This window comes from Fusarium venenatum (genome assembly GCF_020744135.1).
Source record: "Fusarium venenatum strain MPI-CAGE-CH-0201 chromosome Unknown EDB82scaffold_2, whole genome shotgun sequence".
In the NCBI taxonomy this organism is placed as follows: Eukaryota; Fungi; Ascomycota; class Sordariomycetes; order Hypocreales; family Nectriaceae; genus Fusarium; species Fusarium venenatum.
In genome coordinates this window covers 282,293-308,479 of record NW_027072130.1, presented here as the reverse complement: position 1 = coordinate 308,479, position 26,187 = coordinate 282,293, and the positions used below count along the sequence as shown (strand labels likewise).

At 45.7% G+C, this 26,187-nt stretch overlaps 12 protein-coding genes across 12 annotated transcripts; 6 read left to right on the top strand and 6 right to left on the bottom strand.

Annotated features, from left to right (window-relative positions):
- Nucleotides 1-16: 16 nt before the first annotated feature.
- EDB82DRAFT_544576 (major facilitator superfamily domain-containing protein) lies at nt 17-1,566 on the bottom strand (the record flags this gene model as incomplete). Its single annotated transcript, XM_065609413.1, has 5 exons — nt 17-49; nt 124-433; nt 480-583; nt 626-1,156; nt 1,201-1,566. 5 exons carry the CDS (start codon nt 1,564-1,566, stop codon nt 17-19), a joined length of 1,344 nt encoding a protein of 447 aa, XP_065464411.1.
- Nucleotides 1,567-2,675: 1,109 nt separating this feature from the next.
- EDB82DRAFT_494326 (S-adenosyl-L-methionine-dependent methyltransferase) lies at nt 2,676-4,201 on the top strand. The gene is made up of 4 exons (XM_025732802.2): nt 2,676-2,948; nt 3,013-3,280; nt 3,346-3,808; nt 3,892-4,201. Exons 1-4 carry the CDS (start codon nt 2,720-2,722, stop codon nt 3,994-3,996), a joined length of 1,065 nt encoding a protein of 354 aa, XP_025583772.1. The 5' UTR covers nt 2,676-2,719; the 3' UTR covers nt 3,997-4,201.
- A 39-nt stretch (nt 4,202-4,240) lies between these two features.
- EDB82DRAFT_494325 (transmembrane amino acid transporter protein-domain-containing protein) lies at nt 4,241-5,395 on the bottom strand. The gene has a single exon (XM_025732801.2). The coding sequence runs from the start codon at nt 5,368-5,370 to the stop codon at nt 4,249-4,251; it is 1,122 nt and encodes a 373-aa protein (XP_025583771.2). The 5' UTR covers nt 5,371-5,395; the 3' UTR covers nt 4,241-4,248.
- Nucleotides 5,396-6,965: 1,570 nt separating this feature from the next.
- Nucleotides 6,966-7,844, bottom strand: EDB82DRAFT_553453 (DNA glycosylase; the record flags this gene model as incomplete). Its single annotated transcript, XM_025732799.1, has 1 exon — nt 6,966-7,844. The coding sequence occupies one exon, from the start codon at nt 7,842-7,844 to the stop codon at nt 6,966-6,968; it is 879 nt and encodes a 292-aa protein (XP_025583769.1).
- Nucleotides 7,845-8,455: 611 nt separating this feature from the next.
- EDB82DRAFT_494321 (fungal-specific transcription factor domain-containing protein) lies at nt 8,456-10,725 on the top strand. Its single transcript, XM_065608478.1, has 4 exons — nt 8,456-8,522; nt 8,572-8,750; nt 8,799-9,712; nt 9,765-10,725. Exons 1-4 carry the CDS (start codon nt 8,491-8,493, stop codon nt 10,629-10,631), a joined length of 1,992 nt encoding a protein of 663 aa, XP_065464410.1. The 5' UTR covers nt 8,456-8,490; the 3' UTR covers nt 10,632-10,725.
- A 442-nt stretch (nt 10,726-11,167) lies between these two features.
- On the top strand, nt 11,168-12,907 carry EDB82DRAFT_553451 (thiamine diphosphate-binding protein; the record flags this gene model as incomplete). The annotated part of the gene is made up of 1 exon (XM_025732796.1): nt 11,168-12,907. One exon carries the CDS (start codon nt 11,168-11,170, stop codon nt 12,905-12,907), a length of 1,740 nt encoding a protein of 579 aa, XP_025583767.1.
- A 692-nt stretch (nt 12,908-13,599) lies between these two features.
- On the top strand, nt 13,600-14,040 carry EDB82DRAFT_522780 (Endoribonuclease L-PSP/chorismate mutase-like protein; the record flags this gene model as incomplete). Its single annotated transcript, XM_025732795.1, has 2 exons — nt 13,600-13,911; nt 13,963-14,040. The coding sequence occupies 2 exons, from the start codon at nt 13,600-13,602 to the stop codon at nt 14,038-14,040; spliced, it is 390 nt and encodes a 129-aa protein (XP_025583766.1).
- Nucleotides 14,041-14,218: 178 nt separating this feature from the next.
- On the bottom strand, nt 14,219-15,640 carry EDB82DRAFT_522779 (heterokaryon incompatibility protein-domain-containing protein; the record flags this gene model as incomplete). Its single annotated transcript, XM_025732794.2, has 1 exon — nt 14,219-15,640. The coding sequence occupies one exon, from the start codon at nt 15,638-15,640 to the stop codon at nt 14,219-14,221; it is 1,422 nt and encodes a 473-aa protein (XP_025583765.2).
- A 1,285-nt stretch (nt 15,641-16,925) lies between these two features.
- EDB82DRAFT_458942 (pyridoxal phosphate-dependent transferase) lies at nt 16,926-18,510 on the bottom strand. The gene is made up of 2 exons (XM_025732792.2): nt 17,801-18,510; nt 16,926-17,749 (listed from the first exon to the last, which is right to left on the bottom strand). The coding sequence occupies exons 1-2, from the start codon at nt 18,275-18,277 to the stop codon at nt 17,030-17,032; spliced, it is 1,197 nt and encodes a 398-aa protein (XP_025583763.1). The 5' UTR covers nt 18,278-18,510; the 3' UTR covers nt 16,926-17,029.
- A 2,517-nt stretch (nt 18,511-21,027) lies between these two features.
- On the top strand, nt 21,028-23,443 carry EDB82DRAFT_494314 (heterokaryon incompatibility protein-domain-containing protein). Its single transcript, XM_025732791.2, has one exon. It carries the CDS (start codon nt 21,060-21,062, stop codon nt 23,337-23,339), a length of 2,280 nt encoding a protein of 759 aa, XP_025583762.1. The 5' UTR covers nt 21,028-21,059; the 3' UTR covers nt 23,340-23,443.
- Nucleotides 23,444-23,802: 359 nt separating this feature from the next.
- EDB82DRAFT_120532 (uncharacterized protein) lies at nt 23,803-25,160 on the bottom strand. Its single transcript, XM_025732790.2, has one exon. The coding sequence runs from the start codon at nt 24,919-24,921 to the stop codon at nt 23,848-23,850; it is 1,074 nt and encodes a 357-aa protein (XP_025583761.1). The 5' UTR covers nt 24,922-25,160; the 3' UTR covers nt 23,803-23,847.
- Nucleotides 25,161-25,855, top strand: EDB82DRAFT_120533 (uncharacterized protein). Its single transcript, XM_025732789.2, has 2 exons — nt 25,161-25,665; nt 25,718-25,855. Exons 1-2 carry the CDS (start codon nt 25,399-25,401, stop codon nt 25,790-25,792), a joined length of 342 nt encoding a protein of 113 aa, XP_025583760.1. The 5' UTR covers nt 25,161-25,398; the 3' UTR covers nt 25,793-25,855.
- The last annotated feature ends 332 nt before the right edge of the window (nt 25,856-26,187 follow it).

Genomic DNA, 26,187 nt, shown 5'->3' with positions numbered 1-26,187 from the left:
AGCCTGTTCCTCATGTTCAGGTGCATGCTCTGCCTTTCTGGATTTGTTCCTAGTCCAAAGTAGTAACCAAAGGGCAATAAGCGAGCATATCTGAGCAGCGATACAGAATAGCATCATGCCAACACCGAAAGGATACCAAGGTTCCTGTTCAGTCTTGAAGAAGAATGGCCCGATGAAATTCCCAACACAGTAGCCGATAAGTAGTATAGCGATAGTTGTAATCTTTTTCGTGTGACCAGCAGTGTTGGCCGTGGCTACCGACATATTAAGCGTTCCACTTGCTGTGAAAGCAAAGGATACCCATAAGCAAGCAAGCCGGCCGTATGAATTTTCCTGAGGAAGGAGGTAAAGACCCAGTGTGCCGGCGAGGAAGGGCATAAGGAAGATTATCATGATCAAAATCCGACAGTTATGGAATCGCGTAGCACAGTAGCTGCGAATGTTAGTGTAGGCCTTGCCCGCTGCCAGATAATACTTACCATGCAACTAGACAAGCAACTAGTTGAACGGCACCCGACGGCATCTGATAAAGAGTTGTTTGCAGCGTGCTGAAGCCAGCTCCTTTGATGATAAGACCTTGGAACTGAAAGGTTAGTCAATATTACCACATGAAGGTAGAACTTACGGCACTTAACCCTCCATTTGGAGAGTTGCTCGTTAAAGCAAAAGTGAATAGTAGCCAAGTCTTGAGATCTAATATGGCCTCTTTGAACTGATTGAACTTAAATCGTCGATTTTCGATACCAGTACCGTTGTCTTTAACTCTCGAAACTGCATAGGCCTTTTGTTCCTCGGTCAAAAAATTGGCTCTCGTTGGTATACCAGGAAGCGTAAACCAGAGAAATACTCCCCAAATAAAAGTAATAGCGCCCCAGATAATAAAAAGAAGTCTCCAAGAAGATAAAGACACGCTAATGTGGATATGGCCTATGCCGAAGCTAGCGATACCGGCAATGATGTATCCAAGCCCAGATGAACCAATCCATATGCCTAGTCGCAACGGTTGTTCTTCTCGTCTATAATACATACTAAAGAGTAACATCGTGCCTGGCTGGATAGCAGCTTCAAAAGCACCAAGAAGAGCTCGAACTGCCGCTAAACTTCCGAACGACTGGACTGCTCCATGGCACATCAAGACAATGCCCCATGTAATAACCTATCCAATTAGAGCTGCCGACTAAGCGGAGGAGGCATACATACCGTGGCTGACATATAGTAGTTAATCGGCAGTCGCTGCAAAAGCATACTCGTTGGAAACTCCCATGCCATATAACCTAGGTAAAATATAGCACTGGCCCATGAAAATTCCGTCTTTTGCAAGCCAATTTCCTCGCGTAAACCAAAGACAGCTGCATAACTGATAGTGTTTTTGTCGATAGCTTGAAGAGTATACGTCAAACAAAGCAGTGGCATTAGTCGAAGATCGATTTTCCAGCGTAAGGCCGTAGCGATTTCAGGGCTGACTTCACCACCTAATTCATGGTAAAGATTCAAGGCTTCAGCAGTCGATTTATCATCAATAGTGGATTGCTTGAAACTTGGGGTGGATCCTTTTTCCGCGGACATGTTGCTAGCGGTGCTGATTCATGAACCAACAAGGACTTGAAGGGAACAGTACTTTATATAAACATGCGCGAATTAAAACCTCTCCGGAAGAATTCAGGTGCTAACAACCTCAAATACTACCTTGTCCTGTACAGATGATCAGTTTTGCCAGCCTTGATCCGAACCTGACTAGGTTTCCTGCAGGAATGTCTCGGATGAGAAGTTATCAATCGCCAAGCATCTTTATCAATCAGCCAGACCCCACAATGCAACAAAAAGCACGGAGCTGACATACGAATCAGTAAGCCAAGACTTCGTAGTAGCATCGGGCGTGGAACTCAAGTGGTTGACTTATCTAAGATCACGCCATGATCGACACACTGCAGTCTAGCTTTGGGTGAGATAAGGTATCTATATTGCGACGGAGGCACGGCAGTAGATCATGTTTCTAGCAGCCTATCACAGCTGGCAACGGTATCCAGCTCAGGGATACTGGGTAGTGTTTCGAGTCTAGTTGAATGCGAGGAACTGTTGAACTATCTTACGACAAATGCACGAAAATACTTAGTCTAAAAGCTGGGCCAAGTCACCGTTGGAATTGGGGATTCGATGGGCCGATAAGCGGAGACACCTTAACTTTGTTGACTTAATGGAGGATGAGCGACTTGATTTGAGAAAATCTTTTTTCCTTCACCGAATATAGAAACTAGAGATATACTATTGTTTCCATATTTAAAAGTTACTAATAGGACCTTGATGTATTTTCAGAATAATATAGTTATAGGGTAAATATATAGATTAAAATTTACCCCCAACCCTTACCTGAGAATATACTAATATATTTACTAAGGATTATTAATAGTAATAAGTATAAGGCATACCTTTTCCTCTTCTTACCAAGTCCTTTATTATTAAATATTCTATTTACTATATATAGGTTAACTATTACTTTAGTATAATTCGATATTTCTAACCTTGCTACAGATCACTCTAAGCCTCTCATCATAATGTAAGAATGTAGCGGTTATATGTGGGGAAAGAAAAGTCCGGGATAATTAATCCGCGCCATTTTTCTAAAAATATCTCGCTAAAAGCTAGGCAGCTATCCATTCATTCATTTTGGCACCTCTCGAGCTAGCGACCAACAGAGCGTCGTGTGTCAGCTTTTGCACTAATGGCAGACCAACAACAGAACCAACAACAGTTAGAGACAGGCGGTGATGTCAATATCAGAAATTCTGACCCAGTACGAAGTAGCGAAATTTCTTCCAGTCGCCATGACTCACCAGCGTCGTCAAGAACTATTGAACCTGAGGACTGGGAAGATTCAGCCTCTTTATCAGACAGCGTGCAAACTTTCCCCGAAGAGTTTGGGCGCACCTATCATGCTTACCGAGCCGGCTGTAAGTAAACTCCGGTTTTATAGCTACCTCATCGAGTTCGGACTGACCACGGATGGATACGCAGCGTACGCATTTCCGAATGACGTGGCAGAGCAAGAGCGCCTGGGTATCATGGGCGAGTGCTTCAGATTGCTTATGAAAGAAGAGCTGTATATGGCACCACTCTCAGATAAGAAACCCCCCATCAACATTCTCGATGTTGCCACGGGGATTGGTGACTGGGTTATTCAGATGGGCGATCGCTTCCCTGACTCTAGAGTCACTGGCACAGATCTATCCCCAATCCAACCTAATAATGTGCCTCCGAACGTGTACTTCTATGTTGAGGATTCGTGAGTCTCTCTATATATCCCTCGGTGGATTAGGGAAATGGTTATACTCACCTTATCGAATTCAGGGGTGATGAGTGGACGTTTAAACACAAGTTCGACTATATTCACACGCGTAATACTGCTGGATGCTGGTCCGATTTTGAAACACAGATAGCCCAGCAAGCTTTCAACGCACTCGAGCCTGGAGGCTGGTTTGACTCGCAAGAAACGGATTGTACTCCTCTCTGCGATGACGATACACTCGATCCCGAAGGCCCGGTAGTAACATGGTTGAAGGATTTGATCAAGGCATCAGATAAGTTGCAGCGTCCCGCCGTTTTTGGTGCCAGACTTAAAGAGATCTACGAGCGGGTCGGCTTTGTAGATGTGCAGCAACGTGTCCTCAAGATGCCCATCAATGGTTGGGCTGAGGACCAACAACTCAAGCAGCTGGGTTCGATGTGGAGTAATAATTTGCTTGATGGCATCGGTGGTTTCTCCTACCAACTATTAAATAAGGCTTTCGGACGAAACATGGCTGAAATTGAGGTAGGTAAAGTCATGAACGTTGCTGACTGCCCTATACTACTATCTCGAAATATAGATAAATCTGCTAACACTTTAGTCTTTAGGTCTCATTGATTGATGTCCGACGAGATCTAGCCAATCCGCAAATTCATGCATACATGCCTGTTTTTATTGTCTGGGGAAGGAAACCAAAACCCAATGATATATAAGATGTAGAATTGGATATGTGGTGGCTCATCATTACGGTTAGTTATAAGATAGCCAGAATTGCCTTGTTATATCTCTACTTTTACCGTGGAAGAAGAACCGCCGAATAGTTGTGAGACTATATTGAATACATAGTTCATATACACAAGCAAAGGAACATTTATATTATGGTTTGAAGTAATCTTGAATTATTAAAATAAAAATGGGTATTATACGTATTATCTAATCATCATCATGTGAAATTGAGTATTGCATTACTCAGCAGCGTTGCTCGCGCAGGACCAAGGCTGCTTGCTTCCTCCCTCAGCAATAGCCTCAATGGAAGCCCACAGACCAAGAACACAAATAAGGAAGCCAGTCAGGAAAAGAAGAACATTGGCAAAGAAGCGGCACGTCTGCTTTCCATCCTTGAACCAGTTGCCGTAGTGCATCCAGAGCCAGAAGATACCGGGAAGACCGTAAGAGAACCAACTGGCAAACAAAGCGCAAATGAGACCCAAAAGGTTGTTGAAGACAGGGATAGACTCGGCGATGACCATGGAAAGAGCCCAGATACCGAAAGTGATACCGACCCAGGCAAAGGTGGCAAGCTTTGTACGGCGGATCATGTGCTTGGTGTTGCGGAAGATTCGCTGGAAGATGTAGGCGGAGGCAACGTGGCCGTAGATAACACCAGCGATGACAATGGTGGGGATGGCAATACCCCAGATGACCTTGCGCATGGTATGAGAGCCAGCAGCGGAAAGAGCAGGAGATGGGACATCGGGTCCGACAAAGACGTAGATGACGACAGCGGCGAGGAGATAGAGAACAGTGTCGACGATCTGGAGGAAAGCCAGAGCCTTGGGCCAGTCCTTGGGCTCCTTGAACTCGTTGATAACAGTGAAGAAACAAGAGTGGCTGGAGAAAGAGATGGCAATGTTGGTAACAGCAAGGAATGCGCCAGTGAAACCAAGCTCACGGGCAATCTCAATGCTTCCAGTACCGATGGGTCGCTCGTGGGCAACATCACCGACAGTGATGAGAACAGCGAGAGTAATGGACATGCAAGAAGCCATGGACATGTAACTCGTGTACTTCAAAGTACGGGGGAGGTTGAGAACCCAAAAGATGGCCAATCCAACAACAGCCCAAACAATGGTGCATGTGGAGCTGTTGGTAAGAGTGTTGATGCAAATGGTCCAGGTAAGAAGATGGCTGCCCATGACAAAGACCTGGAAAATGACCTGCGCCCAACCAAAGACCTCTTGGAAGACGCGACCCATGCCGATAGACTTGCCGATAACTTCGACGGCGTCACCAAAGTTCTGAACGAAGGGGTATTGTTCGCGGAATTCGGCGAGGACAAGACCAGAGTATGTTGACAGGAAACCCATGACGAGGATGAGAATGATTCCTGGGACGAGACCGACGGCGGCGAGGACGGAGGGGAGAGAAAGGATACCGAGGGAGACTGTCTCGGCGATGAGAACAATACCACCTTGCCTGTAAATTATTAGTCTCTTTTGTTGTCGCAGGATCTGAAAGTTAAGACATACCACCAGGTCAGTGTCTTGTAGTCAATAAGCTCTGCCTCTTCATGAGCCAGAACAGCATCTTCATTTTTGGATGCAGGAGTAGAGGCAGGAGGGTTGTTGATTCCCTTTTCCTGGTCAACAGCTTGCGCCGGAGCGCTAATCTGATCGTTGTGGCTCATTGCTGTGCGATGTATTGTTGAAGCAGACGTCGCGTGTTGAAAAGAAAGACTAGTAAAGTCACAAAACAGAAAGTGAGAGTCAATTGAGTGAACAAAGTTAAAAACGCGAGCAGGAAGTGTGTCTATTTAATCCTACATTCCCTGGGGCGAAAAAAACGTAAATTGGCCGAATGCGCTACCAGAAAAAGTTACTTAGTTCAAGTCGAGTCAAGCTTCAAGTCGGCCCACCACAGAGACGGGCGAGGCCGATGGGCGCATCGCGCACCGAACTCGGTCAATTGAAGCTATTCAATTATCAAGCAAATTCTAGACCGAGTTAAGTAGTTCAAATTCACTTTCTCTCCACGAAAAGTCCGGTAGTCAAGGGGTCGGTGGATCAGGCGAGATCGGACAGATATGAAGAAACAGTGGTCAGATCTTGAATACCTTCAATTGAATTTGCAAACTTTTACGTGATATGGTTCCACTGTGGACTATGAACCTGGACCTGGAAATCCACAATCTAGAAGCTCCAGACTTTTCTCCACAGACAAAAGGGTTTCCCCAGATGTAAATCTTGTTCATCACGGTACTTGTTCAAAGATTGAAGAAACGGCGCGGCAAGAAACGTTGAAGAAGAGCCTCATTGAGCCGCAGAGCTAGCATGTCAAAGTTTTCAGCCTCTTCTTTGCCTCTGCCGAAAACTTTGTTTCTAGAACCGCGGAAGAGAATTTCTAGCGCGTTGGAGTTAGTCCATTTACGGAATGACTCAGGGCGCCGATCACGGTCCGAAAGTCTGGGAGGGAATTTTGGACCATGGGTTCGAAGCGGAGACTTTGTCCGGGGGAACTAGAACAACTCCAGAGGCATTGTGTAGCCGAAGTGGATTTTTAATGGGGAGCTCAGGTCTGGTCTGCGGTAGTCCAGAACACTGTGACTGGATACTGAGTCTGTGCAACTCATGGACACACTGAGAAGAATGACCAAGAGCTGAATCGAGGAGCGGCGACCTCCTTCTTTATGTTCCTCAGACAGTTGGCGAAGCCACATTCCATGACTTGCATCTTGGCGGAGTCTGTCGTGCATTGCCAAGGGACTTGACTAGGATGAAGAAGCTTAAAAACCGTTGATCAGCCAAGACCACTCACTGGTTTGTATACGTAGCTGATATATTTCCCCAGAGTTATACGATAGGGCTGTGATTACTAAATATTTGCATTACGTGATACAGGTCGCGCTATGTGGACATAATTGAGCTCTAGAACTGAACATTGAATGAACAGCCATGAAAAGACACTAACGTCGAACAACTCGAAAACCCTCTGGCGATAAACTCCTAGTACGCAGCCTCTCAGATTTCATCCTCTCAGCCGAAGCCTTCACTTTATTTCCCGTCTCTGGGTCCCATATACATGATTCCTTCAGCCACATCCAGCGGAGAAATGCCCTCAGTTCCTTATCCAGTGGCACTACTCTTTTCCACTCTGGTTCGAAACCCGATTTCGCTTCGTCCCCATTCCAATCTTTTGCTAGACCTCTCAGCATATCGCGATGGAAAATTCGATAACTATCGATTGCATAAGGTCCAAGTGAGGGAAGATGAGCCACTTCCCAGCCCTGTCTTTCGTCATCTTCATCCAAGACCTCATCCTTGCCAACATCGCTCCCATCTCCTTTCATTGGATAATGCAACTTCCTATACCGCTTTTCCTTGCATGGTGGGTTCTCAATCCACGCTTTGGCAAATGCGATAAACCGTGCAGCTCTCGAATTGTACAACCCTATGGGACGGATAAGTTCTGCAAGATCCACGAAGGAAGCTGCCGCGAGATGAGTAGGCGTTGGATACTTGGAGATGAGTTTATCAAAGATGGGTCGTGCTTGAGTACCACGAGTGCGGTTCCAGAGAACTGTGGCAACAAGAAGGGCGTAGAGATTTGTAGACAGCGTTTCTTGAATGAGGCCGAATCTTGGTGCATGGATCGTAGGGATGCGGGCTGCTGAGAGCACGAGGTCTGAAGACTTCCGAGTATTTTTCTTTTGCTTTAGGGATTTGATAATTGTTTTCGTCTCATCGGGTGTGCTTGAAGTTGGACATTGTTCTTCTTTCTTGATCATTGATCTTGTGACTCGACGATCGGTTTGAGAGACAGCATCAATCTTTTTATACTTCATTGTCAATGTTAATTAAGCACAATCTTAATCATCCATAAATAATTATATCGCTTGCATTATAATCAAATCTATCTTTTAAACGTCAGCTCTAAATATAAATTGGTCTTGAACTCCATGACGCCACCACTAGTCGCCACCATCGATCTTTGTTTAAGAGCGGCTTATTGATTCCCTGCATATCCGGAAATGGTATTAGAATATATGCTATCCCCCTAATACCACGTCAATAAAAACTCTCTGCGCAAGGGAATAACATTAACGTCTATTAGTTGCATTCCGGCAGCGATAGACTATTTAACCTGCTGTTAGTTTTTATCACTAGACTGCATTCTTTAAAGTCATTCATAAGATAATGTTTCTCTTACACTTAGTAAGTCTATACTAGGAATTAATTATAAATATAATTAAGAATCTAAGAAGCAGTATAACTCCGTTTTCGTCAGAGACAATTACATTGACTCGACAGGGTGCCGAAGCGCGCATCCCATCTTATCTCGTTCAAGCTAGGACGTATCTAATCTTATCGTTTATCTTATCACGCGCGCCATCACGTGCTCCGTTGAGCTGGTGGGTCGAAGCGATCCTCTATCGCCATATCTCTCAATCTTCTAACTACATAGAACCAGCAGAGGTCTAGTCTCCGAGAATGCCGCCTCCACGTGCTATGACATTCACTGGGTATGTTTAACACCCATAAATGACGTCTTCTGGCTGCTCATCTTCCTAGTTGCTGGACATGCAAAGTCCGTAAAGTCGCATGCGATAAACGACCAATCGCTTGTAAGAACTGCGAAAAGCGAGGTGTGACCTGTGGCGGTTATGGTATCAAATTGCAATGGGTCTCAGATTCGCTTGCAGAGGCTCGCACAAATTCCAGATATCAAGGGCGTAGGGCTTTGAAACTAGGTACGGTGCATTGTATTGTGTCGAGTTCACATGTTTACTGTGCTGTAGATCAGACATATCCAGTCCATGAGTCTGAGACGATTGACATGTTCCTCTCACATATTGATCTAGATACTCAAGAAGGGTCGTCATCTCGTCAGGGCCCTTTCTCTGTGTTTTCAGTCAGGGAGATCAGTCCTCCGGAAATGGACATGTCGCACACAATATCCGAGTCTTCACCTGCCACTACCATCAGCCAATATGGCGAACTACTATACTACAATCAATTGAAACCTTTGGTAGAACACCATGTCGCTTGTCAATTACCACAATCGGCTGTACCAGACCTATATTTCGACACGGAAATCTTGCTGTCCTCTGAACCTTCAGGCTCATCATTTGAGCTCTTTTCTGGAGTCGAGTATACATCAACCAGCACGAGTCTAACCGATCAAGTACCAGCAATAAAATGCCCGCTCAACCAACAGTCTTCGATAGCAGAGGCTAATTCTGACAAGACGAACAGCCAAAACACGTCAGTTGTAGAGACAGGTATAACTCAATTCAGATGTGAGTATGGGCCTGCGAACAATATCTATGCAGGCATTTTCAAAGACTCGGATATTTCTTTTCTCATGAGCCATTATGATACTCACGTTGCGAGTCTTTTGATGCCAGTTTCACACTCGGAAAACCCGTTCCGGCGCCTTTATCTATCTACAGCGATTGAGGGGATGATGTATCACGACTCCTCCGTAACGACGTCAAAAGGAATGGCATACATAGCCCTTTATCAGTCTCTATTGGCGTCAGCATCCTTTCACCGTTGGAACTGCGACCAGCGACAGATAATGCATCGAGAAACAGGAGCCAAGTACCGTTATCGGGCCATTCAATCACTGAAAAATGCAGTGAGTGAAGCTGGCTCGGTGGCCAACTATCAAATTCTTATGATGGCGATCCTATCTCTCGTAACTATTGGTGTAAGCTCGCTGAAGTTGTGGTTTTTTGCGAGATCTGCTAACACTCTTTTAGGTCTTGTCAGGAGAGGGTGAGGAGTTTCGCCTACACATAGAAGCTGCTACGCAACTCCGCAACGCACGAAGTCGCTGGAAACTGATGAGCCGCCCCTCCCAGCAGCTAAACCAAGTTGGCACTTTTTTGGCTTTGCTATCTCGTACCATGTTGTTTAAGCCTTCTTCACTTCCATGGCGCGACAGCAATGAGCAGGCTACTGCTGCAGAAGATGAAGCCATACAATCAAGCGCTTGTTATGAGTACATATATGGTATCAAGCCAAGTATTGCCGTAGCAATCAACCGGGCTTGTCGTCTTGCTGAGCATTTGCTTCGGGTTCGAGAGGAAGGAGAACAGCAAATACCGGACACCTTGCTGGAAGGTTGTGAAGAATTAGGTGACATGCTAGAGTCGTGGCGGTTAAAAGAAGAGAGTCCCACACCAATATCGAGTGACGATGACCTTGGGGTCTTGATTTTTACTCATCAAGCAAAGGCTTGGTACGCTGCTGCACTTATCTACTACTATACCCGCATCCAAGGTGCTCAGCCGACGGACCTCATCCAAGAAGTTACTGCTGTCGCGGAACACATGTACGCCATGGAGGATATCAAATCAAGATTAGGTGTCTTGATACAAGACAATCCTATGGCGCCCATCACTTGGCCGGCTTTTGTTGCGTCGTGTAATGCTCTGGGGGACATGCGTCAGGTATGGAGGACATGGTGGGAAAGAATGCAATGTTACAAGATTGGGAATATAACTAAGCAGTGGAGTGTTGTGCAAATGATTTGGGAAATTCTTGACATTGGGAAGAATAGAGGGGCTCAAATTGATTGGACCAAGGCTTATGACGAAGTAGGGATATGTATATTAGCAGTGTAATAATCCATTGGTGGTGATGTATGTCTTCACGTGATACCAATGTTAGTGCCCAGGTCAAGATGTGCCGAGGGAATAGACCTGACACATATTTACACGATTTGGGAAGGCGTCACGAGTGATGCCACCTGTCTTTGTTACCTTGTGAAATTTGATGGGGTCCTTCTCGAAGTCTAATAGCTCGTGAAAGATGTCACGTCCCAGTCTGGCACCGTAAATGTCCGTGGGATGACTAGCGTCGCTTCATCCTGCCTGATACAGACTAAACTCTATGGACCGAACTCGGTAGACCATGCCCCTCATCTGAGACTCGGAGTCTGTAGCCTTTGTAATGTGGAGGAGGCATCGAATAATACAAAGACAGCTTTAGCTTGGAATGAGAGGTATAAAAGGTCGTTCATAGGTGGAGACCAAGAGAAAAGATAAAAGAGACTTACTTGTGTGCAAACCTATACGACAAAGTGATATATAAAAGACGATTCTTCAGCTACAAAACGCAATCTACCACAATTTGTATATTCTCTCTCAGTCATATCACAATGTCACATACACAGGAAAACTCCGTACCTCTTGGGACATATGTTTTCAACCGGCTTAAGCAACTCGGCATTGCCTCTATCTTTGGTGTTCCAGGCGACTACAATCTCCGACTACTTGATTTCATCGAGCCAGCTGGCTTACATTGGGTTGGAAATTGCAATGAGCTAAATGCAGCTTATGCTGCTGATGGATACTGTAGGATCCATGGCCTCGGAGCTGTTGTTACAACCTTTGGCGTGGGCGAACTGTCAGCTATCAATGGTATCGCAGGTGCTTACGCTGAGAGGGCCCCGGTAATACACATCGTCGGGACACCATCACGCAACATTCAAACTTCTCGAACACTTGTGCATCATACTTTCATCGATGGAGAGTATCAACGCTTTGCGTCTATGGCAGCTCAAGTTACAGCTGCTCAAGTTAACTTGACAGACGCTAATACAGCTCCTGATCAGGTTGACTGGATTATAGAACAGGCTTTGATTAGGCAACGACCAGTATACCTCCAAATACCTCAAGATATGGCCGATGCGCTAGTATCAGTCACCAACCTGCGTTCCAAGCCTATTATTAGTCTTCCGGTGTCCAGTACACCTACACAAATCGACATGAAACATGTGAATTCAATCTTGGATTGTCTGTATTCAGCGAAAAGGCCATTGATCTTGATCGATGGCGAGAGCAGGAACCTTGGGGCCGTTGACGAAATCAATCAACTCGTTGAAATCACAGGTTGGCCGACCTGGACTTCAGCATTTGGCAAGGGCCTTGTCAATGAAGAGTTGCCAAACTTCCATGGGGTTTACCTCGCAGGCTATGGCGATGAGCCCTCCTCGAAGTATTTCAAGACTTCGGACCTTGTTATCTTTCTTGGGCCGCATTTGAGTAATATCAACACTCACATCTTTACGGCCATTCCGGAGGAATCTCGCACAATTTCCTTCTCCCCAGATAAGATCAAAATCTTTGGCACAACCGTACGGGATATATCGCCTCGCCAAATAATTAAACAACTCATCGACATGATTGATCCCTCCCGACTTGTGGAAGCAAATGGCCCGAACGTGTTGACGAGGTCAACACCCACACCCCCACCATCGGAAGGCCTTTGCCAGGATCTTTTCTACCCTTATATAAACCCAATGTTTCGTCGCGGGGATATCGTTCTTACAGAAACAGGAACCGCTTCTGAGGGTGGCCAAGTCTTTAAGCTTCCAAAACATTGCCGTTTTTTTACGGCAGTTACATGGTTATCAATCGGCTATATGCTCCCTGCTACACTTGGGGCTGCACTCGCCCAGCGAGACAGAGCCAAGGTCAGGGACGAAAAGAATACCGGCCGAGCTATCCTTTTCATCGGTGACGGAAGCTTCCAGATGACAGCTCAGGAATTAAGCACAATGATAAAAGAGAACCTTAATATCATTGTCATCCTCATCAATAACAACGGGTATACTATCGAGAGGGTTATACACGGAAGAAATGCCGGTTACAACAGCGTCTCACAATGGAACCACAAGTATGCTCTGGGGCTCTTTGGGTTGAGTGAAGATGAGTGTTCAAAACGGTATTTCTCAGCAAGAACATGGGGTGAGCTAGAGATGGCTCTTAGTTCGAAGAGTATACAACATGATGATGGCATTAAGTTTATTGAGGTCTTTATGGGACAGGAGGACTGTACAGGAGAGCTAAAGGATCTACTGGCAGAGCAAATCGCGCGGGAGAGTAAATGTAACTAGATGAAGAGTGATTAAATTCCAAGCACGATTAAGATAGTTGATTATTCTACAATAAATGACCAGGAGAAATGCAATGTTTTTTCCCCCGCATATTCCTTTAGCAACTATTCTTGATAAAGTATTACTTGCAAGGTCCAGAACCACTGCGATGCCGGTGCTTAGCAGTGTGGGTTGGCAAAGACAACGACAAACCCTCTCCTACTTCGAAATCGTTTTGTTGTGTTACTTCTAACGGAGCTCAACGTGTGCCGTCTTCAAGATGAAGCTAGAGTCATTAATACGCCAATCAAATGCTATACATAATGGATCCGTATCAGCGCTAACAAAAACCTTGTTAAACTGAATCTTGGCTAAATGTGGATACTTCGGAGTCTCTTGCCGCCAACAACCCGGAATTCACTCAACTCCAGATAACCTTTATCCATATCTCCTGGCATGGTTCAACTGAAGAATAACACGTGTGGGGATTTTTTACGTAACAAGACACGGTTTGGACCTTATAGACCCGATGCTATTGAATTGAAATTTATATGTGAGCACAAGATATAGTCGGTATTCGGCTCCGTGCAGCAAGCTTGGAAATAAACCTCCAGTGTCCCACCTATTTACTCTGCTTCATTAGACTCAGGACCTCATTATACACAGAGGTCTTTTTCTACTGCAAATTAGTTCTCATCCTACTATCGCCCGCCATGTCTTACCGAGAGCCCGTCTTTACCACCGCTTCCTGCGAGCCTCTCCCTCAATTTTCCCAAGCTGTCAAGTACAATGGCATGGTGTATTGCAGTGGTTCCATTGGCATCGACCCCAAGACTAACGACCTTGTTCCTGGTACGGCAACAGATCGTGCACGCATGGCGCTTCAAAACTTGAAGGCTGTGCTCGAAGCTGCAGGTAGCAGCATGGAGCGTGTCATCAAGGCAAACATCTTTCTGGCGGACATGAAGGATTTTAACGCTATCAACGTCGCATGGGATGAGTTCTTCCCTCAAGACCCTAAGCCTGTAAGTTAGATGACACTCAGGATTAAACAATGCCTGACTCTAAGGTTCTAGTGCCGTACTTGTGTTGCTGTCCACCAGCTGCCATTGGATACCGACGTTGAGATTGAGATGATAGCAAGCTATGACTAGAACATTAAATATTATATTAATAACTCCTAAATTACCTATACTTAAAGTAATATCATTATGAAATTATTTTATTTTATTTTTTCTAGTCTCTATAATAAGACTATGAAGGTTTTAAAATATATTAAGTAAATGAAAGACCTTTTTTACAGATTGAAATAGCTGGAAATCGCCTTGAGTCTTACACTAAGGTTATTTCCTTGAGATCCATGAGGAGCTCTTCATTTGCAAAATCAACATAAGTCAATACCCCACATCGGCGGTATGTTCCTTTGTCTTCGCCTGACACCTCGTATATCAATAGGCCCACCACTGCGTTGGTATCATGATGCAATTGCTTGCCTACAGGCATCCACAGCACACTTTCTTCTTCTCCCATTCCATGGTGAAACATCTTTTTCAACACGTCGCGCTCTCGATCCAAAAAAAACGAACACTCGAAATTAACTTGCTGACCCGAAGACTCATCTACCATGTACCCAAGGTCTTTTCTCCCGATGACAAGTTGGATGATAGGGGCTCTGATGTATAACTTAGATACGGGGCTCACTACTGTACTTGTGTCTCCAGGACGAGTGGGCCACTGTCGAAGTCGTTTTGGGTGATCATCATGGATGAAGATTGGCTTCTGGCGGATCCTCTCATGTTGAACTGGACACGCAAACGCCCAGCACCACGACGGAAGACTGACTTCCACGGGCTTCTCATCTCTCATGTAGTGGAAACTTGAGTGTTTGGTGTTTCCGTGATACCATAGCAGACCATGGGCCAGCCCAAATCGGAAGTGTCCGTTGAAGTATTCGATCTTCAGTCGCTCAACCAATAGGGATGCAATACCATGAATGGCGTATAGGCGATCGGTCTCATACGTCAGATCTGTTTCAGAGAAAATAGAAACAAGTTGACACCATCCGTGTGTGACCAAATGATCATTGTTCGGTCTAGCCAGGATCGTTCGAGGCATGGCTTCGTTATCCCAGGATCTATCCCACGGGATCTTTGAACCCTCAAGGAAAAGAGAATTTGAGCATTCGAGGTAAAGTCCTTGCAAAGTCCAATGTAGTATTCGCTTCGACAGCGCCGTCTCTTGCAAGCACCATCCGCGTTGAGTCAAGGACGAGTCAAGCAAAGCTTTTATGAAGATTGGGCTATTATTGTTGTCTCTGAATACGAAATGTTTAGGACCATCCCCGGAGTCGTTCGCAATCCTGAGGGCAAAGGTCTCTGTGGGATATCTTACTATAGGGCGTGGCCTAAGAAATCCCTCTGAACTATCGCTCGCTGCTGATGCAGATATGCAGCATTCAGCATTTGAGTAGTAATCTCCCATTCTCGACGACTCTGACTGAAAGTCGCCACGTGATCCCTGAATGATGCAGATTGCGTCGACCCAGAGGTAGCGATATCCCATCGTTCGTGTCAAAAGGATAGCGTCTTGAATAGTTTTGGCAAGTTCCGACACCTCGAAGCCCTCCAGTCGTGCTTCAAGTTTAACTTCTGTAGTCTTCGATGTTTCATTGCCAGTTCCCCAACAATAGGAGAGAATGAGGTAAGTGAATTCGTGTCCGTCTGAGCACTTCTTGACATCCACCAGTCTCACCATATTGTCGTCGATATTGCCAACATCAATTAGTCGAGTTGGCAAGACCAAGTTCATGTCTTTGGTGCCACAGCCTTCGTGGCCCGTATGCTGTTGGAGACAGTCTCTCATCCAAGGCCGGATTTGTCGTTCCACCAGTTTGTTGAGTTCCACTTGAACGTTATTTGTGAATCCTAATTCATTCTCATATTAGGATACAGTTTCATTGCAAAGGGGTGAGTGAACTGCTACAATACCTTGAATCTGTCGACTTTTCATTCCTCCTACCAATCCGTGTAGTTGGGGCTCATCACAATCTTGAACTGTGTTACTGAATCCCAGTCCTTGAAAGCGTCCAACTCGTCCTTGTGTCCCATTTCAGCCCACAGGTTTAGATAACTGCCAGACACGAGAAACCACAATGCGACGGATCCTTTCCCCAACAACTCTGTATCATCTGTGGTGAAGGTGCAATTAGTGACCAACGATAACCAGGCAAATCGGCACAAGAGATAGCCTTGATCGGCTGAGTCCTGGAGATGACGGAACGTTTTATTGAGTGGCACAGACTCGATAACTGCCCTCCAAGGTTGTCGTATCAATGGCCATGATAAGGATGCGCAGCTTCCACAAAGTCTTGAGGAGGGTGGGTGTATAACTGTGGGGATGCTGGCGCTATCAAATTCCAATGCGGTGCTGCTCTTTGATGAGCGCGTCTTTTTAGAGGGCTTGCGCGAACGTTTAGGCATCTTCACGAGCTAGATGGCTCTAGTTGGATCGGAGCTACAATAGGTAGGTGATGGTAGGTCTCATCGAATGCCAGATCGAATTGTGCTCCTGAAATGCGGAAGGGAAGAGATAGAAACCAAATACGATTGCCGTCCATCATATGTCGCTACGTTCAGGAGACGTCTCTGACTTTACTGAAACAAAATGACCGTCAATAACGAGAGATAGAATGTACCTCACAAAGATAAATATTTAACAACCAGGGAGGGTAAGTTATATGTTGGGCGAAGAGATTCTTCCGGTGATTATAATGGACATCACACTTGGCGCTGACCTCACTTATTGGAAAATGCCAATAGGAATTGACCGATCGACATGTGTTGCTACGTGGCATGCCTCTCTACTCATATGACGCTTCAGCTGATCGTCCTCTCCACTTAAACCTGGCAAGGAAGTTTGCATAAGTGTCAGCAAATACGGCACCGTGATTGTTGGAGCTCACAATCACGTGGAAGGCTGCTCTGTTGAACAAAACAGCTCACCGCATCCTAGGTACCTTTGATAGCTTAATTCAAGGCTCGTGAAATACTCTTTGGCATGCTTTATTTGGCAGAAAATAGCTGCTAACAATAGCACGTCTCAGCGCGGTTAAACAAAGCACGGAATATTGAAAATGTAGCTTGTCTACAGGAGATTCCTTTCAATGTAAGCCCCAAGTCCCGTCAATCCAGCAACAAGGACATCGGTTTCGCAAACATAACCCATTCTTACATAGCCCTTGAAATCGTTATCACCTCCGAAACATTTCGATCCGGCAACAAGCAAGATGTTGGCCTTCTCAAGCAAATCAATGCACAACTTCTCATCGTCTAGTGGCTGACCACTCTTGTCTGAAAACTTAACAAAAGCTGTAGTCCCAGCCGTAGGCTCAACCCAAGAGCACACCGTTTTGTATCGCTCGATGAAGTCCTTGAGTATCTTTGCATTGGTTCTTGCAAGGTCAATATTGCGCTTGACGAGTGAGGGTCGAACTTCGGGCGATAACGCATATGTCGCGATCTGGTCATCAATTTGGGAGACGCTGATTGTCGTATAATCGCGTCCTAACATGATAGCAGACATGATAGATTTGTCCCGAGTAGCAATCCAGCCTACCCGAATACCAGCTAGTGCATATCCCTTAGACATCGATCCAGTGACAAGAGTTTTCTTGTAATCGCCAAGTGCAGTAACTGGCTCAGGTACCTCGGCGTTACCCAAGGCACCACCATGGAAGAGGGGACGATAGACCTCATCCGAAAAGAAGATGATACCTTTCTCTTCTGCGATGGCTGCGATTTGAGAAAGGGTGCGGCTAGGAATTGGAACTCCAGTAGGGTTGTTAGGGTTGTTGACGATGATCATCTAGCAATGTTAGCTTACGAATCAATGAAACCTTTACCAACCCTTCCTTACCTTTGTGTTGCTTTTGATCAGACGAGATAATTCGTCTACATCTGGAACAAATCCATTCTCTGCCTTCAGTTTCCATAGCGTGACCTCGGCACCTAAGCTTCGAGGAGTGTCGTAGAGCTGTTGATAGGTTGGGTAGACGCATATGACATGATCTCCTGGTCCTAACAGGGTGTAGAGAGCCAGAAAATTAGCCCCGATTGCGCCCTGGGTGAGTACAACATCGTCAGCCGATAAGAGGATCTTGTCGGAGCTGCAGTGATCTGCAATTCGTTCTCTAAGCTTCAGAGATCCCGGAATAGGACCGTAAGTCATCTTAACGCTGGTATCGATGGGTCTCTGAGTTCCTCCGGTAGAGAAGCTGATCAAGTCGTCGATTGACACGGATGCAGCGCATGTCTCAGCAACATTGAGGACATTTGGTGTCGTTTCATACTTATCCATCCATTGCTCTACGGCGAAGGGGGTGATGTGAACCATGGTTATAGAGTAATCGGGGAGTTATGGTGTTGCTTAGCGGTTCGATGTATGATTGTAACTTGAGACTTGTATATAGACACCTACATAGCAAGTTCAAAGGGATAAGAAGCGTAGAATTTATACTTTAAGATGTAATCAATGTTAACTTCCTCCTGATATACCTCTTGAGACCACTGTAAAAAGAAGCGAATACAGGAGCCACATAAAGACGCAAGACTGACTCGAGGAACATCAACGACCCACAAATAAATTAGTTCTCTCGGAGTCTCTTGCACTTGTCACAAGAAAAGAGGCTTAGCTTATGTCTTGAACCTTGTCAGGCCTGTGGGTCTCACGCTGGCCTATGCACCATCTTTCGATCTTTTGTCAAAGACTGAGTAGGTCATTGATTCTGGATTTTCGCAGTTGGCTATGATCTGTGAGACATAAAAGCAGTTCAGAATACAACGATATTCCTATCTTATATCACGCTTTCAGAATTCTGGATGGGAATGGATAATGTTGTCAGCCGTTGGTTGCAATTCGGCAACGGTCGCCGATGATGTCAGTTTGTAGGATATCGATAACTTATCTTATATCTTATCATGGGAGCTGTATCTTATCTTATCTCTGATAATAACAACTATTTTCACCTCGATTACCCTAGACACGTAAATAAACCCAACAATATGCATGACAGTTTAAACCTAGCTTGCTGATCGGTCGATATTAGTTGGTGTTTTTAATTGTCATTCGCATCAGAAAATTCTATTAATAAGTCTGCTTTTTTAGTTCATTGTGTGATTTCCAGCGCCTTTAGAACCAACACTTCAGTTATTGTCACAATGAATTTTCTACGCTATCAATTGTTAAAGTGGTCGCTTTCAGCGAATGAACTCTAATCACTCTAACCAATTTCGTACCCCTGACAAAGTGGCAAAAGAAGCATGTTGATTGGTTCGGCTATTGGTATCACTGTGGAGTAGACTGAAAAGTTCCTGATGACGCGACAAAGTCCAACCGCGCAGGAATGGCAGGTTCGAGTAATTCTGGGAGCTGGAAAGGACAATGCCGCGCTTGGAACATTAGATAGCGCGACCTCGTTTATCATCAGCAACAACAGAATTCTGGGTGGTGGAAGCTTCCAAGTCGCTTGGTTTTCTACGCGACAAACGACTGGGCGTCAACAGATACTGATTGACTTGTGATTGACTTTGGAATCCACTTTATCGTGCGCGTCTTGGTGCAGATCACCGAGTACGCGAAAGTATATCTGGCGCCGCTGCAACGTTGAGGACTTGACACTGTCAATTCTTTGCAATTTCAATTGGTCAGTCCCAGTTATACGACGAGTCAACAAAGTTAAACTCACGTGTTTCTCGGCTGATGAGCGTTTTTGACGCCCTGGACTTGAAACGGATATGAAACCGAGACAAGCGCCGGAACGGCGGCAGCGGAAAATCGGATTACGACGTGACAGCGCTTAAGTTCCACTTTGGCAAACGAAATGTCTCTTTCAGTTCTTTTCTTAGTCCGTAGGCACAAGAGAATAAAGCCCCTGGGCGCTTAAGTTAAACATGGGGGCCCTGGAGTGACAAGCTTTACATTTCCTCGATAACAAGAGGTCTTCATTCTCACCATATCTATTCCATAAAGTGTTGTCATCATTCACACCACTATATCAAAGCCAGCCATTATCAATAATCTCAACATTCATACAAGATGTCATCTGCTCCTCAGCCTCTAACACTCCGTCCCGCGTACAGACAGTGAAGGAATCGCAGGAAATGAAAAGACATTGATAGGAACGCGCCGGCATCCAGAAACTGGACTGTCCTTGGAGTCAGCGGCAGCGCTCCGGTCTGAGAACCATGGACAGATAACCCGGCTGACGGAAAAGCCTCAGTCTGCGCAAACTGGACAGACAAGTCAGTCGGTGGAAATGGTTCAACCGAAACCTTGCCAATCTATGGGTACGAGTATTGATATTATCCATAAAGTCTTTAACTGATGGTTCTCAACAGACTCCCAAAAAATCCCAATCGAGCTCTGAGCCACAACTCTTCAAAAGTGGCGGCGAGGACTGTGATGGTTGGTGCAGGGGTCGGTTCTGTTTTATCATTCCTTATCCCATTCCCGTCAAATGCTGTGTCATATCGCGATGATTGTAATTATTCACCATATTGTTCTGGTACACGTCTGTGAAATTACTTTACTTTGTCTAGCCCTTTCTAGTTCTATTAAAGTTATTATAAACGGTTTGTCTCAAGATAAAGTTCCCTAATATAAACGTGACTTATATGGCAGCTGCCTGAACTCTATAATGTCGGCTACGACTGATAAAAGAAGATTCTGTCGAGCCGTGTATCAATTATTCAATACCACCAATTATCTTGAGTATTCTAGAAGGAGTTTTGAGGTATGGTTACGGTTTTGAAGGTATGGAGAATCACTTGGCTGTGTTTCCTGGCTTCCGTTCTACCAGTTGGATGTCAAGTCTTCCGAGGTTGCCCTACAGTTACCAACATATTCTGGGGTAATTAAGTCACATCATTTCTTTTCATAAACGTCTATTTTAATCACTGATGGGCGGTTAAAATGCAAGTCCCGTCACTTTGAGACAGGGGACTCTGCATCGTTCCGATTCGCTACTCTGGCTCCATTCTAAGCGCTAGAGTTACGTTGCTACAAAACTTACAGAACCAACAGCATAACGAAATATGATAAATTAGCAGTTCATTTCGCAAATATTGCTCATCTCCAAAATATCTATCTCCTTGCATGAATTGAAAAAGCTACGAAAATGCCATCAGATTTCACTTATCAGCCCTTACGTGGTGACGAGATCCGACTGCTGAGGATCGAAGACGACCGCAGTGGACATCGCAAAACCAACGTCACCAGGCATCCTCTAATAGCATGCTCGATCGAGCATGTTCGTCTACCAAGAACGCTGGGAGAATCATCGAACCAACGGTTCAAAGGAAAGGAGGGAACATGGCCTGAGCTTCCCACCCAACACAATTTTGGACCACTCTTCAATGCTGGGAAAGATCTACGTGTTGACAAGACTCACTTGAGGAAATCCGCACATACAACAATCAATGACGAAGCTGCCCTACCATGGCGACGTCCATGGGGTGACTATATCGCACTATCCTATGTCTGGAGCCAACCCGTCGGCTCAGATAAGGAAGACCGCTTTTTTATCACCGTCAATGACTGTCCATTCAAAGTCACCCCCAACTTATATCACGCTCTGAAAGAACTTAAAAAGAGTCAACGTGTACAGCAAGGATTTAAGTTATGGATTGATGCCATATGTATCGATCAGACTAACTCAGATGAACGTGGTCAACAAGTCGCTCGGATGCGCGACATTTACCAGTCAGCGTGGCAGGTACTCATATGGCTCGGTCCAAGTGACACATCCACCCAACTGGCCTTTTCTGCGCTTCACTGGCTATCTCGAGAGTCGAAGCAGCCGAAGCCGATGGACAACTTCTACCGCGAAAGCCCCTCAGTCGATCTGCGGCCTGCCTTCATCATGTGGCCAACCTATAACAGTCCGATGAAGAAGGATGTTTACAAGGCACTGTATCACTTCTTTACAAGGCCATATTGGCGTCGTATGTGGGTGGTGCAAGAAGTGGCGATGGGCAATCCCAACAGTCCTGTTCTCTGCGGCGACCAGTGCATTTCATGGCAGGACATATACCAAGCGGTGAAGGTCATTGCTTCAGATGAGTCGAGATTCGGTCGTGAGATCCTCGATAGCGTCCAACCACAAACGCTGGCAACATGGTCCTTTGAGGTCGCACGAGATAGGCAGATTCGAGGACGAAAATGGGCACCGGAAAGGATGTGGAAGATCCAGGAAACCATGATGTGCGTTCAGAAAGATCAGCGAACCTTTTCGTCAGCGAGTGGACGGAGGGAACTCCTTCGAGCACTGAATCTTGCCCGAGATGCCCTCATTACCGATGAAAAGGATCGTGTATATGGTATTCTGGGAATCAAAGCCGTCGCCGATCGAGTCAACATCAAACCCGAGTATAAACTTTCTCAATCAATAATTTACTCAAACTTTGCCAAGGAGATCATGAAGGGAGGTGACCTGAACCTTCTTCGTCTGGCTTCAGGTTTCGGTGGATACGTTCTCGACAGCTGGGAGATGGATGACCTACCACCCTCTGCCAAGAATCGTGCCGTTGGGGCTCTTACACTTCCCGTCCTGAATGCCACCAAAGGTCGTGAGCTAGTACCGGTTGGTGTAGTATGTAATCACGATATTCCATCATGGAGCGTCTGCTGGGCATGCGCACCCGCTCCGACAGCTCAGCTTGGTGGTATATACCAAGCAGATGCGCGCTTGGGTCGTTCATTGCCGATTTTCTCTAGAGGAAGGGCGAGTCTCACCACGAAGGGCGTCTTGCTGGACACGATTACCTCACTCAGCGCCTCAAATGAGAAGGACGCTGATCCACGCTATCCTTCCAATACTCACCCAGCCAATACGAGTACCTATGGAGATTTCGAAGCGACCAGGAATGCATTCTGGAGGACTATAGTATGCGACACGACATCAGAAGGCGGCGAAAAGGCACCGGACGCATGTTCTTGGCTGCTTGAGCCCAGACTTTGGCAAAGAGGTATCGCGGGCGTTTGGACCAATGGCTTTGGATTGCACAGCTTCATGGCACGCAACGCATCACTCGAAATTTGCGGCTTTACGATACAGGAGTTAATTTTCGGCCGCAACAAGTTCAAATCAAAGTTGAAGTCGATGATGGGTGAGAACTTCTACCATGCAACTGAGTTTCAGCGAGAGTCTTTGTCGTGGGCAGTCAATGCGATGGCTTGGAGGCGTGTTTTCGGCACAAGAGGAGGAAGAATGGGAATGGGCACCTGTGCGGCTCAAGTAGGCGATCGTATTGTACTTCTCAGAGGTTGCAACACTCCGCTCATTGTCAGACGGTCGGGCGAGGCCTGGAAACTTGTTGGAGAGTGTTATGTGCATGGTGTTATGTATGGAGAGATCTCGTTAGATAAACATCGGCTGGAGGATATAACCATTTACTAAGAGTGAAGTTGAAGGATCAGATATTGGGACAGATATAATGAATATGTTTTAATTAGCGATTATTATTTGTTTAGTTACAGTACAACAGAAATTGGAAATCTATGCCACTGCGCACTATTCTGGGCGAAGATGAACCTTGTTTCCCTTGCAAATATTTGAGGTGAAGTCAAAGTTATGGGGCGCTCGGGCCACAACCACAGTTGACTGTGCTTATGGCTCAGATGGCCTACCCAAGTTCTCAAGTCAAGACAGGGAAACTATCCAGGAAATAGCCAAATTGTGATAAACTATCAAGGAAAGTATATTATTAGATAGAAAAATCTTGCCTCTATCTGCTATCGGTTGTTAAATATTATTTTATAACTATAGCTGCAAGTAATTGGGTTATATATATAGTACAGTCTGTTTTTCTTTTAGCATATATAGCCCTAATATAGTAAGACAACTTAATATATAAAAATCAGGCTGAATCATTCCAAAATAATAAAGCTCAAATAGGATTACCTGTCTACCCTGATAAATCGTACTCTTCAATATCCACCGTCTTGTTCGCAGCCAGAGCCTCCTTGATAGCATCGCAAACCACAAGAGCTGCAAGACCTGCACTTGCGGTGCAGCTGGGCGTCTCTTCCCCTCTAACTATTTTCACAAAATGTTCCAACTGATCTTCAAAGGGTACTCGTGGAGGAACAGCCTCCTGCTCTTGCGTAAGTTCAGAGTGCCATGACTTTTTATCTTTACCCTTGTATGACCACAGCGTCATATCTGGCACGCTGAGAGACCCGTCTGTTCCAAAGATCCTGTAAAAGTCTTTTCCGGTCTTTGGAATTAAAGGATTCTCTCCCGTGCCTGATTCGAAGTTGTATGGGGATGGAGTATGGTCAGAAATTATGAAGCTTCCAACCATGCCGGACTTGAATCGCAATGTAAGAGCTGCGCCTTCTTCTGCTTCAAACCCTCTTTGTGAGATTGTCTTTTCGGCGTGGACTCGAGTAATTGGACCGAAGAGGTAATGGAGAAGATCTACCTCGTGAATCATGTTAATAAGTACAACTCCGCCTGTTTTCTCCCTCCGCCATTCAGTTGGAGCATCAAAGTACTCTAGAGGCTTGAATAAGGTCCATAGACCGTTCACAGCAATTATTTGACCCAGTGAACCTGAGGAGACGATCTTCTTCGTAGCCACCATATACGGGTTGAATCTGCGATGGTGTCCCACAAGACCCTTCACCCCAGTGCCTTCTAGATGCTGCACGAGCTCTTTGCCGCTGGCTACATCGGTACTGACTGGTTTTTCGATGAGGATGTGAATTCCACCGGCTGACAGCTCTTTAGACAAGGCAACATGAGTGAAGTTTGGAGTACAGATGATTGCAGCATCAGGCTTGTCAGGAGATTGGAGGAGATCAGAAATAGATAAATAATGCGGAACGTTTAGTTCAGCGGCGAGTTCCGTGCTTGATGGTGCTGGGTCGACGATGGCAGAGAGAACAGCTACGGAACTGTTTGCAACGGTTCTTGCGTGGCGGGGTCCAATCGCGCCAGCACCGATGATGGCAATTCGAACTTTTGAAGAGGACATGGTTGACTGCCTAAGGCTCGAGGTTCATTATGCACTTGTATCAAAATCTGTCGTTAAGCATTACTTTATAAATCGGCAATAGGGCGCGTTCAAGTCTGATGAGTCTTGATCCGGCTTCGGAGATGCGGGGCGGATATGTCTTTTCCCCGTCAATTGAGTTTATCCATTGTACCTTGACCTGACACCCTCATCAATGATGGTCTGATTTGTGAAGGGGGAGAAAGATATATAAACAGATTTCACTCACCAAGTTCAATTACAAGATTATAGTGCGCATTTGTAAGTCAATTCGGCGCAATAGCACTGGTGGAGCACGTAATTTCAGCGCGTACCGTGCAATGGCAGGGTGGATATTTTAAAGAGGGGTTGGCTTGGTGGATTTCTCTTCAATCACGACATCACGAGAAACCTCTTTTAATCCAACCTCATCCTCTATAACCCAAATTACACAACCTCTCATCCCTCTACAAATTCAAAATGCCCATCATCAACGCTGACGTCCCTCCCACCTCAACCGACGACACCCACTACGTCGTCTACTTCGCCTCAGGTGAACCCTCTTGGTGCCCCGACTGCCGCAATGCCCTCCCTGCTTTGAACGCCGTCTTTGGCGATGCCTCAGCTCCCAATGCGCATCTCGTCATGGCAGGCTCCCGAGAGGAATGGAAGGGGAACCCCGACAACAAATATCGCAAGGCGCCTTACAACATTCAGTGTCTTCCCACTGTCGTCAAGGTCAAATATGTGAGTTTGAGAAAGTCAATGACAGGGAGGGAAGCTAATATCTTGAACTTAGGGTGCGGAGGTTGGACGTCTCGGCGATGATGAGAGTCAGAATGAGTCTGACCTTCGCAAACTGGTGAAGCTATGAGTAAAGCAGTCCTGGCCTGGGTCATTTTCACTCGATTGCGGGTTATACATGAATGATAAATCATGGTCTTGACACGTGGGTGAAAACTTGGCAGTTAAGACAAGATGAGCTCCCCATTACAAGCATCATGAATCAGCGTTTATCGCCCTTCTCCCCGATAAATCAATTAAAGGACACCTTCCCGAAATTATCGTCAAGTCGGCCATAAATATAGTATCCGAGAAATATATAAAGTGGAAATGCTCCAGTTCTCCAACATTGATCATCCACGATGCAAGCCAACAAACGTGATAAAATTGGTATACTATCTCGAAAGGGCGTGATCTGCACCCCAGCCAAGAAACCTCCACCTCTAATGAGCTGACAGTTGTATTCGGGGAATCCTTGCCCGAATC

Bases quoted from the DNA above. Each gene is read 5' to 3' on its own strand.
- EDB82DRAFT_494314 (XM_025732791.2), top strand. From the start codon at position 21,060: ATGCCATCAGATTTCACTTATCAGCCCTTACGTGGTGACGAGATCCGA.
- EDB82DRAFT_494321 (XM_065608478.1), top strand. From the start codon at position 8,491: ATGCCGCCTCCACGTGCTATGACATTCACTGG. The intron at 8,523-8,571 runs GTATGTTTAACA...TCATCTTCCTAG, and splicing joins CGTGCTATGACATTCACTGG to TTGCTGGACATGCAAAGTCC. The intron at 8,751-8,798 runs GTACGGTGCATT...ACTGTGCTGTAG, and splicing joins GCGTAGGGCTTTGAAACTAG to ATCAGACATATCCAGTCCAT.
- EDB82DRAFT_494326 (XM_025732802.2), top strand. From the start codon at position 2,720: ATGGCAGACCAACAACAGAACCAACAACAGTTAGAGACAGGCGGTGAT. The intron at 2,949-3,012 runs GTAAGTAAACTC...ATGGATACGCAG, and splicing joins TCATGCTTACCGAGCCGGCT to CGTACGCATTTCCGAATGAC. The intron at 3,809-3,891 runs GTAGGTAAAGTC...TTTAGTCTTTAG, and splicing joins GAAACATGGCTGAAATTGAG to GTCTCATTGATTGATGTCCG.
- EDB82DRAFT_120532 (XM_025732790.2), bottom strand. From the start codon at position 24,921: ATGTCCTCTTCAAAAGTTCGAATTGCCATCATCGGTGCTGGCGCGATT.
- EDB82DRAFT_120533 (XM_025732789.2), top strand. From the start codon at position 25,399: ATGCCCATCATCAACGCTGACGTCCCTCCCACCTCAACCGACGACACC. The intron at 25,666-25,717 runs GTGAGTTTGAGA...TCTTGAACTTAG, and splicing joins CTGTCGTCAAGGTCAAATAT to GGTGCGGAGGTTGGACGTCT.
- EDB82DRAFT_458942 (XM_025732792.2), bottom strand. From the start codon at position 18,277: ATGGTTCACATCACCCCCTTCGCCGTAGAGCAATGGATGGATAAGTAT. The intron at 17,750-17,800 runs GTAAGGAAGGGT...TAACATTGCTAG, and splicing joins TGATCAAAAGCAACACAAAG to ATGATCATCGTCAACAACCC.
- EDB82DRAFT_494325 (XM_025732801.2), bottom strand. From the start codon at position 5,370: ATGGGTTTCCTGTCAACATACTCTGGTCTTGTCCTCGCCGAATTCCGC.